Here is a 12,038-nt window from a genome sequence, read left to right on the forward strand (position 1 = left end):
TGAATTTCGTCACTCAGTGGGAACTCGGCCACTGACAGTCCCCAGATTTCACACCAGAGAGAGGGAGTCTCTTGCCCCAGCTCTGGTGGGACAAGCCCAGCCCTGTCCCTCTATCTCAGGTCAGCTGAGCTCACAGTGGCCAGGAAGCAGGGGACATGGTGTAGTCCTGACTGCTGGAGGACCGTTCCCAGAGAATCCAGAGCTCTGTGAGTCTGTCCCCTGGGGCCTTCCAGGTGGTGACAGGCTCCTCCATGTCACTTGGGCCTTTACCTGGCCCTGCTTCAGAATCAAATGGCCAATAGTGGCCTCACTGCCCTCAGAGCCTGTTGGGATTGGGCCTGGGCCTGGCCTGGAGGCCACAGAGCGGGAGCCCTCTCAGCTGGACACCTGCCTCGATGGGTAATATCAGAGCCAAGAGCCAGGTGAAGACTGAGCCCTACTGGAGACGGTCCTCAGGCCCGCCTGGACCCCAGGCCCACCTGGAGAGTACACCAGCTCCATGGACCTCACGCAGCCTGCTTGGGTGGGGCTTGTGCGGGGCTGTGACAAGAGGACCGAGGACTGTTCTGTGGCTGACTCTTGCAGGAGAGCTGTAGGTGCACCTCAACACCCAGTTCAACAGTAATCATAGTCCTGAGCCAGGCCCTGGGCTTTCCATGTATTGTCTGATGTGTCCCCACAGCCATCCTGTGACGTAGGCACTGTTGGTATCCCTGTTGTACAGATCTGGAAACTAGCTCCAAGGGGTTCAGTGATCTGCCCAAGCTACGGAGTAATGTGCTGGGGCTGGGATTCGCATCAACCCCACACCTCAACAAAGATTCATCACAGGAGAAAAATAAAGGGCTTCATGTGGAATCCTTTCTGTGCACTCACTTTAATTCTCACAACAATCCCCTGAGGCAGACCCTGTAATTATTTCCATTTTACAGAATAGGAAGCTGAGGCCCTGAGTGGTTAAGTCACTTGCCCATGATCACCCTGCTTGCAAGTGGCAGAGCCAGGGCTCACAGGCATGTCCCTTTGACTCCAGCTTCTGTATACATAACCACTTCCCCGCCATGGTCTGCACAAAGTGTGTCTTAATAACCCTACAAAGCGGCTAATGGTCTGATTAGCAAAAATCCAGTTAGTGGATTATTAAGATGATTTCATATTATTATTAGCATTTTGTATGAGGTAAAGTCAGCCTCATACAAAAAGTAGGTTTTCTTACCACTTAAAGGGCCTATTTTTGGAAAAATCTGACCCTGTGTTAGAGAGCAGAGGGCTATTTTTATCTGACTGGCGTGGGTCCCTTGCGGCCTCCAGAGTTTTTATGGAAGCAATTAGCGACGGCCATCCACCTGTGCCACGTCCCATTCTTCTGGCTCTGGTCACATGCAGATCTAAAGTTACAGGAGGGCCACTGGGGAGACTGTGGACTCACCACCCTCCCTCCCTCCCTCCCCCCAGAGATTTCAGACAAATTGCCAGGCATCTGCCCTGTCATCCACGAGAGAATATCATCGTCATTAAGGCGGGTGCCCTGTACCACCGGGTTCCACACTTGAAATTGAATTTTCCATTTGCAGCTTCATTTTGGAGGGAATTTACTTAACAAGTTTACAGAGACCCTAATCGTATCCTCGCTGTAATACCCTCCGGAGGTCCGCAGCTGGGCAGCCTTGCGGTGCATTGTGTTCCTGACTGACTGCTGGCTAATAACGATGTTTCTCTCATTGTTCTAGTGCCCTGGAGGCAGCAGTTTCTCTTGGGGGCGAAGACCTGACCCCATTCTATGGTCTGGTGTCTGGTGGCAGGGAAGGAAAATTCTACAGGGTAACTATCCTCAGAGTAAACACTTCCTGGTAACATCTAGTTAAGTCTGTAAAACAGATGTGCCCGGGGTTAACCTTCTTGCTTTTTGCCAAAGCTGTTTTCCCCACTGAGCTTAAAATGTACTTTCTAGAAATGTCCTTGAAGTCTAAATGGCTGCTTCAGACTTAAGCCAAAAATGCATGTTGTGTTTCCACTTCATTTCCACATAGGAGCTGGAAGACTATTTTTACTATTCTCAGCTCCGTAGTCAAGGTATTGATACAATGGAGACCAGAAAGGTGTCGGAACACATCTGCCTGTCGGAGCTTCCTTTTGTCATGAGAGCAATTGGCTTTTACCCATCGGAAGAGAAGGTAGGTAGAATGAAAACAAGAACAGCCGTGCGATGTGTTATTTATAAAAACGACCTCAGGGAGCAATCATTATAGGTCAAAGTAAAAATTTAACACTATTCTTACGTAAATGGATCAGAAAGGAGGTCCTGGGCATAGCAGATGCACTGCTTAGAAACAGACTTGCCATAAAGATATTCTTGTAAGGCGGATTCCTTACCAGAGTTTGATGTTGGTAAGAGCATGGGCTTTGGAATTAGACAGAAGGCCCCTAGCTACATGAGGACCAGCCTCATCCAGTTCAAAGAGTTGGTGCCCGCACAGCACTTGGCACAGAGTAGGCTACGTAGGAAGAGCTCAGTAAATGCTCGCTGTTGTGATCCTTTCCCTGTAGTTGCCATTCACCTGGCCTGTGTGAATGGGCTGCTCCTGCGAGGTGGGTGCTCATCCTGGGCTGCGGATGGAGCTCAGGAGATGCAGCCGCTCCTCAGAGCCTCGTAGCACACCCCATCTGTAAGGGGCTCCCAACAGGGACCAGAGGAAATGGTCCTCGTGGAAACTGGGGCTTAAAATGCAACTGATTGGGTTCTCTTACTGGAAATGCTAACACATTCTTATCGTAGAAAGTTTGGAAAAGATACACAAGTGGAATGAAGAAAATAATTACCTATAATCCCAGTACACAGAGACAACAGTTATTGGTATCTTCCTGGATTGATTTATATATAATGTGTGTATATATATATATATATATATACACACACATAATTTTAAAAAAACTAATGGGTACCATATTGAATATATATTTTTATCCTATATTTTCACTTGATATTATGTAATACGCATTTCCCATTTCATTAACAGTTCTCTGAAAACTTGATTTATAAAGGATATAGCTTAATTTTAAAACTTTGTCTGATTTAGAAAATAGACCTGTAAAGAAGAAAATAGAAATGCCTCAGAGGTAATCATTATTAACATTCTGGTGGACTTCCTTCTATTGTTTTATGTTTAGATATAGATAAACAAAGGATTGTCATTATATGGTGTATATAGGTATATATGTCAACGTTTTGCAGAGTACGTGTGTATGTATATGTATACGTGTATAGCAACATTCTCAGTAACTGTTGTTTTGTGAGCATGTGGTGAAAATTCCTCGATAATATGCTTTTTACCCCTGGCTTTATTAAGATATAATTGACATACAACATTGTGTGCATTTAAGATATTCAATATAGTGATTTTATATACGTATAAATTAAAAAATTATTACCACGGCGTGGTTAGTTAACACATCCATCCCCTTGCATAGTTACAATTTTTTGTGTGTGATGAGAACTTTAAAAATCTACTATGTTTGCAACTTTCAAATATACTGTACTGTATTGTTAACTAGAGCCCCCATGCTGTACCTTACATCCCCAGGACATGTGTATCTTATAATTGGGAGTTTGTACCCTTTGACCACTTTTCACCCATTTCTCCCACTCCCCACCCCCTGCCCCTGGCAACCACCAATCTGTTTCTGTTTCTGTGAGTTTGTTTGTTTTTGTTTTTGTTTTTGTTTTTGTTTGCAGTACGCAGGCCTCTCACTGTTGTGGCCTCTCCCGTTGCGGAGCATAGGCTCCAGACGCGCAGGCTCAGCGGCCATGGCTCACAGGCCCAGCCACTCCGCGGCATGTGGGATCTTCCTGGACCGGGGCATGAACCCGTGTCCCCTGCATTGGCAGGCAGACTCTCAACCACTGCGCCACCAGGGAAGCCCTCTTGTTTTCTTGATAAAAGCCATTCTGACAGGTGTGAGGTGATAGCTCATTGTGGTTTTGACTTGCATTTCCCTTATGGTTAGTGATGTGAGCACCTTTTCATGTACTTATTGATCATTTGAATATCTTCTTTAGAAAAATGTCTATTCAGGTCTTCTGCCCATTTTTTAAGTGGGTTATTTGGCTTTTTGCTATTGGTTGTGAGTCCCTTATGTATTTTAGATATCAACCCCTTATCAGATATGTGTGGTTTGCAAATATTTCCTCCCATTCTGTAGGTTGCTTTTTCATTTTGTCGATCGTTTCTTTTGCTGTGCAGAAACTTTTTTTTTTTTTGCGGTACACAGGCCTCTCACTGCTGCGGCCTCTCCCACTGCGGAGCACAGACCCCAGATGCACAGGCTCAGCGGCCATGGCCCACGGGCCCAGCCACTCCACGGCATGTGGGATCCTCCCGGACCGGGGCACGAACCCGCGTCCCCTGCATCGGCAGGCAGACTCTCAACCACTGCGCCACCAGGGAAGCCCTGTGCAGAAGCTTTTTGGTTTGCTATAGACAACATGCTTTCGAAAGGCTGTATACTCAGTTGATCCATTCCCCAGTTGACAGACACATAGGTTGTCTGAAGTATTTTGGCTGTCAGAGACATGGCTGTGATGCACATCTCTGTGTATGGTTTTTGCATACTTCTCTGATTATTTTCCTGGGTCAGAGTCCTAGAAGTAGAATTACTGGGTCAGAGAATATGAACTTTAAGGCCCATTGCCAAATAGTTTTCCAGAAATGTAGCATTTTGCAGCTCACCATCAAACATACATAACTCCTGAAACCCAGCTAAGACTCAATGTTCACATTAGGTGTCCGAGCACATTTTAGTGATGTGAGCTGTGGTCCCAGTCATTTCCCTTGGCTTCAGTGGCCTACCCAGAATCACCTTTTTTTGGGTGCTCCAAGTATGACTGGAAGGTGACTTTTATTCTCCAAGTAGCATCTGGAGAAATGAGTTTTCAGAGCCCATAAACCCAGCTGAGTCTTGAATGAGTACCTTAAAAACATCAGGGGGACTTCCCTGGTGGCGCAGTGGTTAAGAAGCCACCTGCCAGTGCAGGGAACACGGGTTCAAGCCCTGGTCCGGGAAGATCCCACATGCCGCAGAGCAACTAAGCCCGTGCACCACAACTACTGAGCCTGTGCTCTACAGCCCACAAGCCAAAACTGCTGAGCCCCCGTACCACAACTACTGAAGGCCACGCGCTCTAGAGCCCGTGCTCTGCAACAAGAGAAGCCACAGCAATGAGAAGCCCGCGCACCACAACGATGAGTAACCCCCGCTCGCTGCAGCTAGAGAAAGCCTGCGTGCAGCAGCAAAGACGCAACGCAGCCAAAAAAAGAAAAAAGTCAGGGATTCTTTAAGCTCCTCAAAAGGTCTTTTGACCAGTGTTCATTTTGTAAAAGTATATGGTCAGAAACAGAAGCAACTACCCGTAAAGTTTGTGCGACCCACATAAAAGTGTTCCCTAGAGCTGTGTTTCTAAAGCATGTTCCTTAGAACATTGTTTCCCAAACTGGCAACCTGCAACAGAATTACCTGGAGCATTTATTAAAAAATCAGATTCCTGGGCCCCATCCCAGACCTAGCCAATCAGAATCTCAGTGTATGGGGCCTGGGAGTCTGCATTTTCCACTTTGCCCCTTACCTGGTAGTCCAGCCGGGAAGAGGCCCTCCTCCACAGTGCCGCAAAGATTCAGTTGCTACCTGCAGTGTCTAAGGATCATATTCATATGAAACTCACCAAAATGCCATCATGGGGGCTTCCCTGGTGGCGCAGTGGTTGAGAGTCCGCCTGCCGATGCAGGGGACACGGGTTCGTGCCCCGGTCCGGGAAGATCCCACGTGCCGTGGAGCAGCTGGGCCCATGAGCCATGGCCGCTGAGCCTGTGCGTCCGGAGCCTGTGCTCCGCAACGGGAGAGGCCACAACGGTGAGAGGCCCGCGTACCGCAAAAAAAAAAAAAAAAAAAAGCCATCATGAGCCAGATGTCTCACATTTCCTGTAAGCACTCAGGAGCCTCTCTCTGATGGCTGCAGATCCAAGCCTTCCTACTAGGGAAGCAGCACTGGGTAGCGGCTGGGAGCACAGGCTCCTGGGTCAGGTGGCTCTGGGTTTGACTCCTGACTATAACCACTCGCCAGCTGTGAGACTTGGTCAAGTTTCTGAACCTCTCTAAGCCTCAGTTTCCTCATCTGTAGAATGGGGCTAATAGTAGTACCCAGCCCCTGGAATTATTGTGACGATTAAATGAGTATCTGATTAGTACAGTACAGGGCACATGTTAAATGTTTGAAAAAACACCATCCAGTGTTAATACCTCCACCATCCATCCTGTCCTCGTCTCTGGATGTGTGATTATAAAAGGCCTTTAGATGAAGGTCTCTGTGACCCTGTGGATCTTTGTTTATAATACCCTCTCTAAAATCAGTTTTTTATTTTCTTGATTTGTCTGGTAAAGAGACTTTATGTAAATGGCCGAAAGTCATCATGCTGATGGCAGCCTTCTCGCTCAGGATTCTTGATTTTAAACCCTGGGCCCGTGTAAATGTGTCCTCTGCAGTCCTGCTTTGTCGATAAGGGAATTCTGGGTGTTTATCCTTTGTGACTGTCACCCACCTGCCACATGAATCGCTGAAGGAGGAGGGTGGCACAGAGTGGCTGTGGTTTTTCTGCTTCCTCTAGAAGTAAGAAGTGTAATTACCAAAGGCTCACTCCGTTGTCCTATCATTGGCCAAAAATAATAAAGCTTAACAACCTATCGAAATCTTGCTGATGAGTAAAAAGTACCCAGAGGGACTTCCCTGGTGGTCCAGTGGTTAGGTCTCGCTGCTTTCACTGCCAAGGGCCCCGGTTCAATCCCTGGTTGGGGAACTAAGATCCCACAAGCCACGCAGCGTGGCAAAAAAAAAAAAAAAAAAAGTACCCAGAAAAAAAGGTTAGTCTGCAACAAATGTTATAAAGTGACATGGAATATTATTTTACCCACATTAAAATGGTCATTGCAAGGTTGTCACTGACTGTTGTGTCCCCCCCCCACCAGCTGCTAAAAAGGGGTTTCAGTGCCCCACTCAGTGTCTTCATAAGTCCCCTGGAGTCCAGGGTTTTTAATCCACTTAAAAAATAAATTTACTCTTTGGAGATGTTTTCTGAAGGCCCCCGATCCAGATGTGGCCACATCTGAGTGCAAACACTGTTCGCTGATGAATTAGTTTATATCTGAAGCTCCGAGGGGAGAACTTTTTGATCTCTAGTTTCCATCAGATTTATAGCGATTTTAATAAAAATGTTTTCGGGGCTTTGAAACTTTTAAACCCAGGCTTCGTCATGGTTAATGAAACATTTCCTCTTAAGATGCAGCTGTTCCCCCTCCCCCGAGAAGTGGCATGAAGAAGTATGTGCCGCTGATAAGAGTATTTTCACACCTGGTTACTTGAAAGACTTAGAAACACAGACTCAAGCCAGCCCCCCAAGGCTCTACATTATTTATATCTTTTCTTACGTCATTTTAACTGCCTTGGGGATTTGAATCTAGTCAGTGTGGTAGATTGAAGCCAAATTACACAAGAATGTAACCCTCCCCAAAGAATCCCTAACCATTCCCATCTTCTGCAGAACACAGCCAAAGAGGTGAGGTGGGCTGCTCTTACAAATCTTCATTTTTTTTTAAAAAGAAAGATCTTCAATGTTTATAATGTTATAAACCCTAAGTTTGGGTTCCTAAGTTAGGGCTCTTCACAGTTTGTATAGCTGATTTCACATATGAGAAAGTGTCATCTTCCAGCTCTACAGATATATTTTCCCCCCCGGGACCTTGGAATATCGTGTTGGGGCCTGTGCGTCACGTGTGTCCCCTGGTCACTTGTGGCTATGTTTCTATTTAGCTTGCAGAGCGTTATAGATTCTTGATGGGTTTTTGCAATGAATTAACAGCAGTTCGACCACTTAGTTCTATAAATTGAGGCCAATCCTGGCAGAGAGGTGTGTGCCCAGCAAGAGCTCACATCGTGGAGGCTCAGCAGATCTTGGTCGGACGAGTACACGAATGAACGATATGCTCACCAGTCATGTTTGACTGCAGAAACAATAAGGAAGACAGAATCCCTGACATTATTGTTTGATCTCAGAGTAATGAATAGTAGCCCTAACTAGTTGGTATACTCAGCAGCTTTAGCCTCGTTTAGGAGGGTTTGGAGAGGAAATAATCACTTAACTTTTTAAACGTGCTTACCTTTGGACCCAGCAATTCTGCTTTTAGGAGTATATCCTGCAGGAAAACTCAGGCAAGTGTAACAGTGATGTACTGCGGGATAGTTTGTAATAGTGAAAAATTAAAACGACCTTAAGGTCCGTTAATAGGAGATGGGGTGAATCAAGTAAGGCACACCTACACTCAGTAGTTATTAAACAGTGAAATTGACCTATGATTCTTTTTTTTCTGTCCTCTTTTTTATTTTTTAATTTTATTTATTTGGCTGCCTCGGGTCTTAGCTGCAGCGCACGGGCTCTTTGTTGCCGTGCGCGGGCTTCTCTCTAGCTGTGGCATGCGGGCTCCAGAGCGCGTGGGCTCAGTAGTTGCGGCGCATGGACTTAGCTGTCCCGTAGCATGTGGAATCTTAGTTCCCCAACCGGGGATCGAACCCACGTCCCCCGTATTGGAAGGCGGACTCTTAACCACTGGACCACCAGGGAAGTCCCTGACGTATGATTCTTGACTCAGAAAGAATGTGCTGGTTTTGTTGTTAAAGGACAGAAGGAAAGTTGCAAAAGAGTATGTAAAGCATGACCTCATTTCATTAACAATAATATATAGATCTCATATATGCCTAGCAAAACTGAAAGAACTTCTTCCAAACCTTTAACGACACTGACCTCTGAGGCACGGGATCCGTGAGCACTTTTACTCTCTACTTTCTACATATCACCCCCGTCAGCTGGGGCCTCTGGTACCAGCTGGAACCCAGCCCTGGCTCCCACCCATAGTCTGAGCTCGGGGCTGCCCTGGGGGCTCGTGCTCTCCTGGCCTCGGGGCTCCCCCGTGTGCGTGTGCACACTCCAGTTCATTCCAGACATGACACTCAGCATCTTCCTCCTTTTCCACAAACACAGAAAGCCCACCCACACAAGACAGCTTCCCTGGAACACTGGGAATCACCAGAAGGATTCACGCATAACCGCCTTCCGCAGCAGCTTACCTAAAACTCATTAGACCTTCTCCCCCGTGCCGATGACCACCCCCAGGGGGGCTTCCTTGCTGGTCTTGACCCCCCACCGAGCTCTGCTCCCCCTCTTCCTTCCCTGAGGAGCACCCCCTCCCGTCCCTCTGCTGGCCGTGCCAGTTCAGCTCTTAGCTTCTATTTCCAAATCTGCAGTATAAGCCCATCTCTAGGGTTTACAAATGAAAAAACTTCCCATTTAGTCGCATCCACTCTCCTTAGAAGACCATCGTGGCTGTAAATTGCCGGGGAGAGGGGAGGCTCATACATGCATTTCTGTAGAATTTAATTTTTCTTAACTACAAGCAGTAGCTTGTATTGCTTTTGTATTCAGAACAAAACCCAGAAAGATAAACGAACAAATCCTCCCCAAGCCTTGTGTGCTAATCTTTGTGGCTAAACGGCAGTCCCAGCTGGGATGGAGGGAGCGTAGCCAGGTGGCACAGCCGCCCACCGTAGGAGGAGGAGAAATTTGAGCCAACGGTCATGGGCACAGTTTCCGCTCTGATGAAGACCCCAGGGGAATTGGGAAATTTGCACTTTGAAGAAAGGTCCTCGGTGGGTTGGATTTGTTCTGAAGCATAAATATCACGAGGTGTTTCCATCCTGAAAGTGAGAGAAATGGCCCACTGCTGTCAGGAGGCCTTCCTGGTCCACTGAGAACCCTACTCCAGGGAGCACTGCTGTTGTCACACTTACAGCATCTAAAGAAAGAAATACTAAAATGCTGCGCGGCCACTAAAAAAGAATGCAGCTGATGATATCAATAACACCAACAGCGGCAACAGCAGACCAGCCCTTCTCGCTTGAGCGCTCGCTGAGAGCCAAGGACCGTGCCAGCCCCCCTGGCGTTTAGTCCTCACGGCAAGAAGACGCTTTTATCATCTCCATTTTACCAACCAGGACAGTGAGGCTTAGGGGGATGAGGAAGCGTGCACGGCCACTCGGGGCCGCGGTCTGTACCCCAGCTGACTGGTCTTAGTGCAAACAAAAGTCAGGACATCAAACACTGGCTATTGCTGAGGGATGGGGAATGGTAGAGCACTTTACTTCTATTCTTTACATCTCCAGTGTTTGCATTTTTTATAACAAGCACATATTCATCTTTACTGGTTTTATGATGGTAAAAGAACAGATCATAGTCATGGTGAAAATTACATTTTTAAAAACTGATGGCATTTGTTACGTGCCTTTGCCATTGCTTCACCTCTGTATTATATTTCTTTTTTTTTTTTGGCCTCACCGTGAAGCATGTGGGATCTTAGTTCCCCGACCAAGGATCAAACCTGCACCCCCTGCATTGGAGGTGCGGAGTCTTAACCACCAGACTGCCAAGGAAGTCCCTATTTTTCTTCCTTTTGTTATTATTATTATTATTTTTGGCCACGCCTCATGGCTTGCGGGATCTCCCCTGACCAAGGCAGTGAAAACGCAGAATCCTAGCCACTAGACCACCGGGGAACTCCCTATTTTTTTTCCTTTTAATCAACTTTATTGAGATATATCACATATCATACAATTTACCTATTTAAAGTGAGTCAATGGCTTTTAGTATGTTCACAGGGTTGTGCAACCATCACCACTATCGAATCCTGGAACATGTTTATCACCCTAAAAAGAAACCCTGTACCCATTAGCCGTCACTTCCCATCCCCCCTCCTCAGCCCCTGGCATCCACTAGTCTACTTCCCATCTCCGGATTTGCCTCTTCTGGACATTTCATATAGATGGAATCATGTGATGTGCGACCGTTTGTGTCTGTCTTCTTTCACTGTTTTCAAGGTGCATCCATGTTGTAGCATAATCAGTACTTCACTCCTTTTTCTAGAGGAGTAAAGAAAAGAGAAGCCACTGCGGTGGCTTCTCTTGTTGCGGAGCTCGGGCTCTAGGCGCATGGGCTTCAGTAGTTGTGGCTTGCGGGCTCCAGAGCGCAGGCTCAGTAGTTGTGGCACACGGGCTTAGCTGTTCCGCGGCATGTGGGATCTTCCTGGACCAGGGCTCGAACCCATGTCCCCTGCATTGGCAGGCGGCTTCTTAACCACTGCACCACAAGGGAATTCTGTCATTCAGATTTTAAAACCTTTAAAAACATTCACCTGGGGTGGGGAAGAATCCCCGGAAGTGCTTGCAGCCTGGGCCCCGTGAGGGGCTGGGCAGAGGTCACCATAAAAGGCGCTGGTAATGGCGGTGTTGTCATCTCTTGAGTCTCCCCCCGGCCGGCAGACAGCAGGGAGAGAGCGCTGTGGCCCAGCACCAATGACTGGCCTTCTCCTGGGTCGGTGTCCAGTGGGCAGGACCTGATGGGAGGCAGCTGTTGTGCAGATAGTTACTGGAGAGGGGGGCAGTTGTGAGTGACAGAGTGATGCGCCAACAGCAGAGGCATCTGCAGCCCTGGAAGCTGCTGCCCAGACCCTCCTTCCCTGCCCCAGGTCAGGGCGAAACGCCGCCGCGATGGGCCACACGGAGGGGGTGTGAGGCGAAGAGGATGCTGTGAGGAAAGACTGTCTCCTCATTTGCCAGGGACGGTCTAGAGAGCACTAGGTGTGTCTAAGGAGGAGGGAGAGTCCTTCCAGCCCGCGAGTCTATGAAACTATCACAGAAGAAACCGACGCGCACCAGGAGCCCCTTTATAAAGACGAGGAATGGCGCCAGTTCAAGTGTATCATGTTCCTCTCCGTTTAACAGGGAGGTTATAAAACTTAATTATAAGACACAATTCTAAGGCCATCGGTGGCTTCCTGTGGCTGACAACAGGATCGCAAACCCAAAGGCCTATGGGGAGAATGACAGCGGCAGGAGTAAAGCAGTCCTGGGCCAGGGGACCCCGGCCCTCCAAGGACAGGCCACCCTT

At 47.6% G+C, this 12,038-nt stretch overlaps 1 protein-coding gene across 8 annotated transcripts in view; it reads left to right on the plus strand.

Annotated features, from left to right (window-relative positions):
• Positions 1–12,038, plus strand: part of CFAP251 (cilia and flagella associated protein 251) — an 80,136-nt gene that overhangs the window by 48,328 nt on the left and 19,770 nt on the right. For all 8 annotated transcript variants that reach the window (XR_010933369.1, XM_067700972.1, XM_067700971.1 and 5 more), the window contains 2 exons: positions 1,731–1,821; positions 2,031–2,174. Coding sequence is in view for 7 of the 8 variants with exons in the window: in XM_067700972.1 (XP_067557073.1) it covers positions 1,731–1,821; positions 2,031–2,174 (235 nt within the window). In the remaining variant the exon portion in view is untranslated. The remainder of the gene's footprint in view (positions 1–1,730; positions 1,822–2,030; positions 2,175–12,038) is intronic.

This window comes from Pseudorca crassidens, chromosome 12, assembly GCF_039906515.1.
Source record: "Pseudorca crassidens isolate mPseCra1 chromosome 12, mPseCra1.hap1, whole genome shotgun sequence".
Classification (NCBI taxonomy): domain Eukaryota; kingdom Metazoa; phylum Chordata; class Mammalia; order Artiodactyla; family Delphinidae; genus Pseudorca; species Pseudorca crassidens.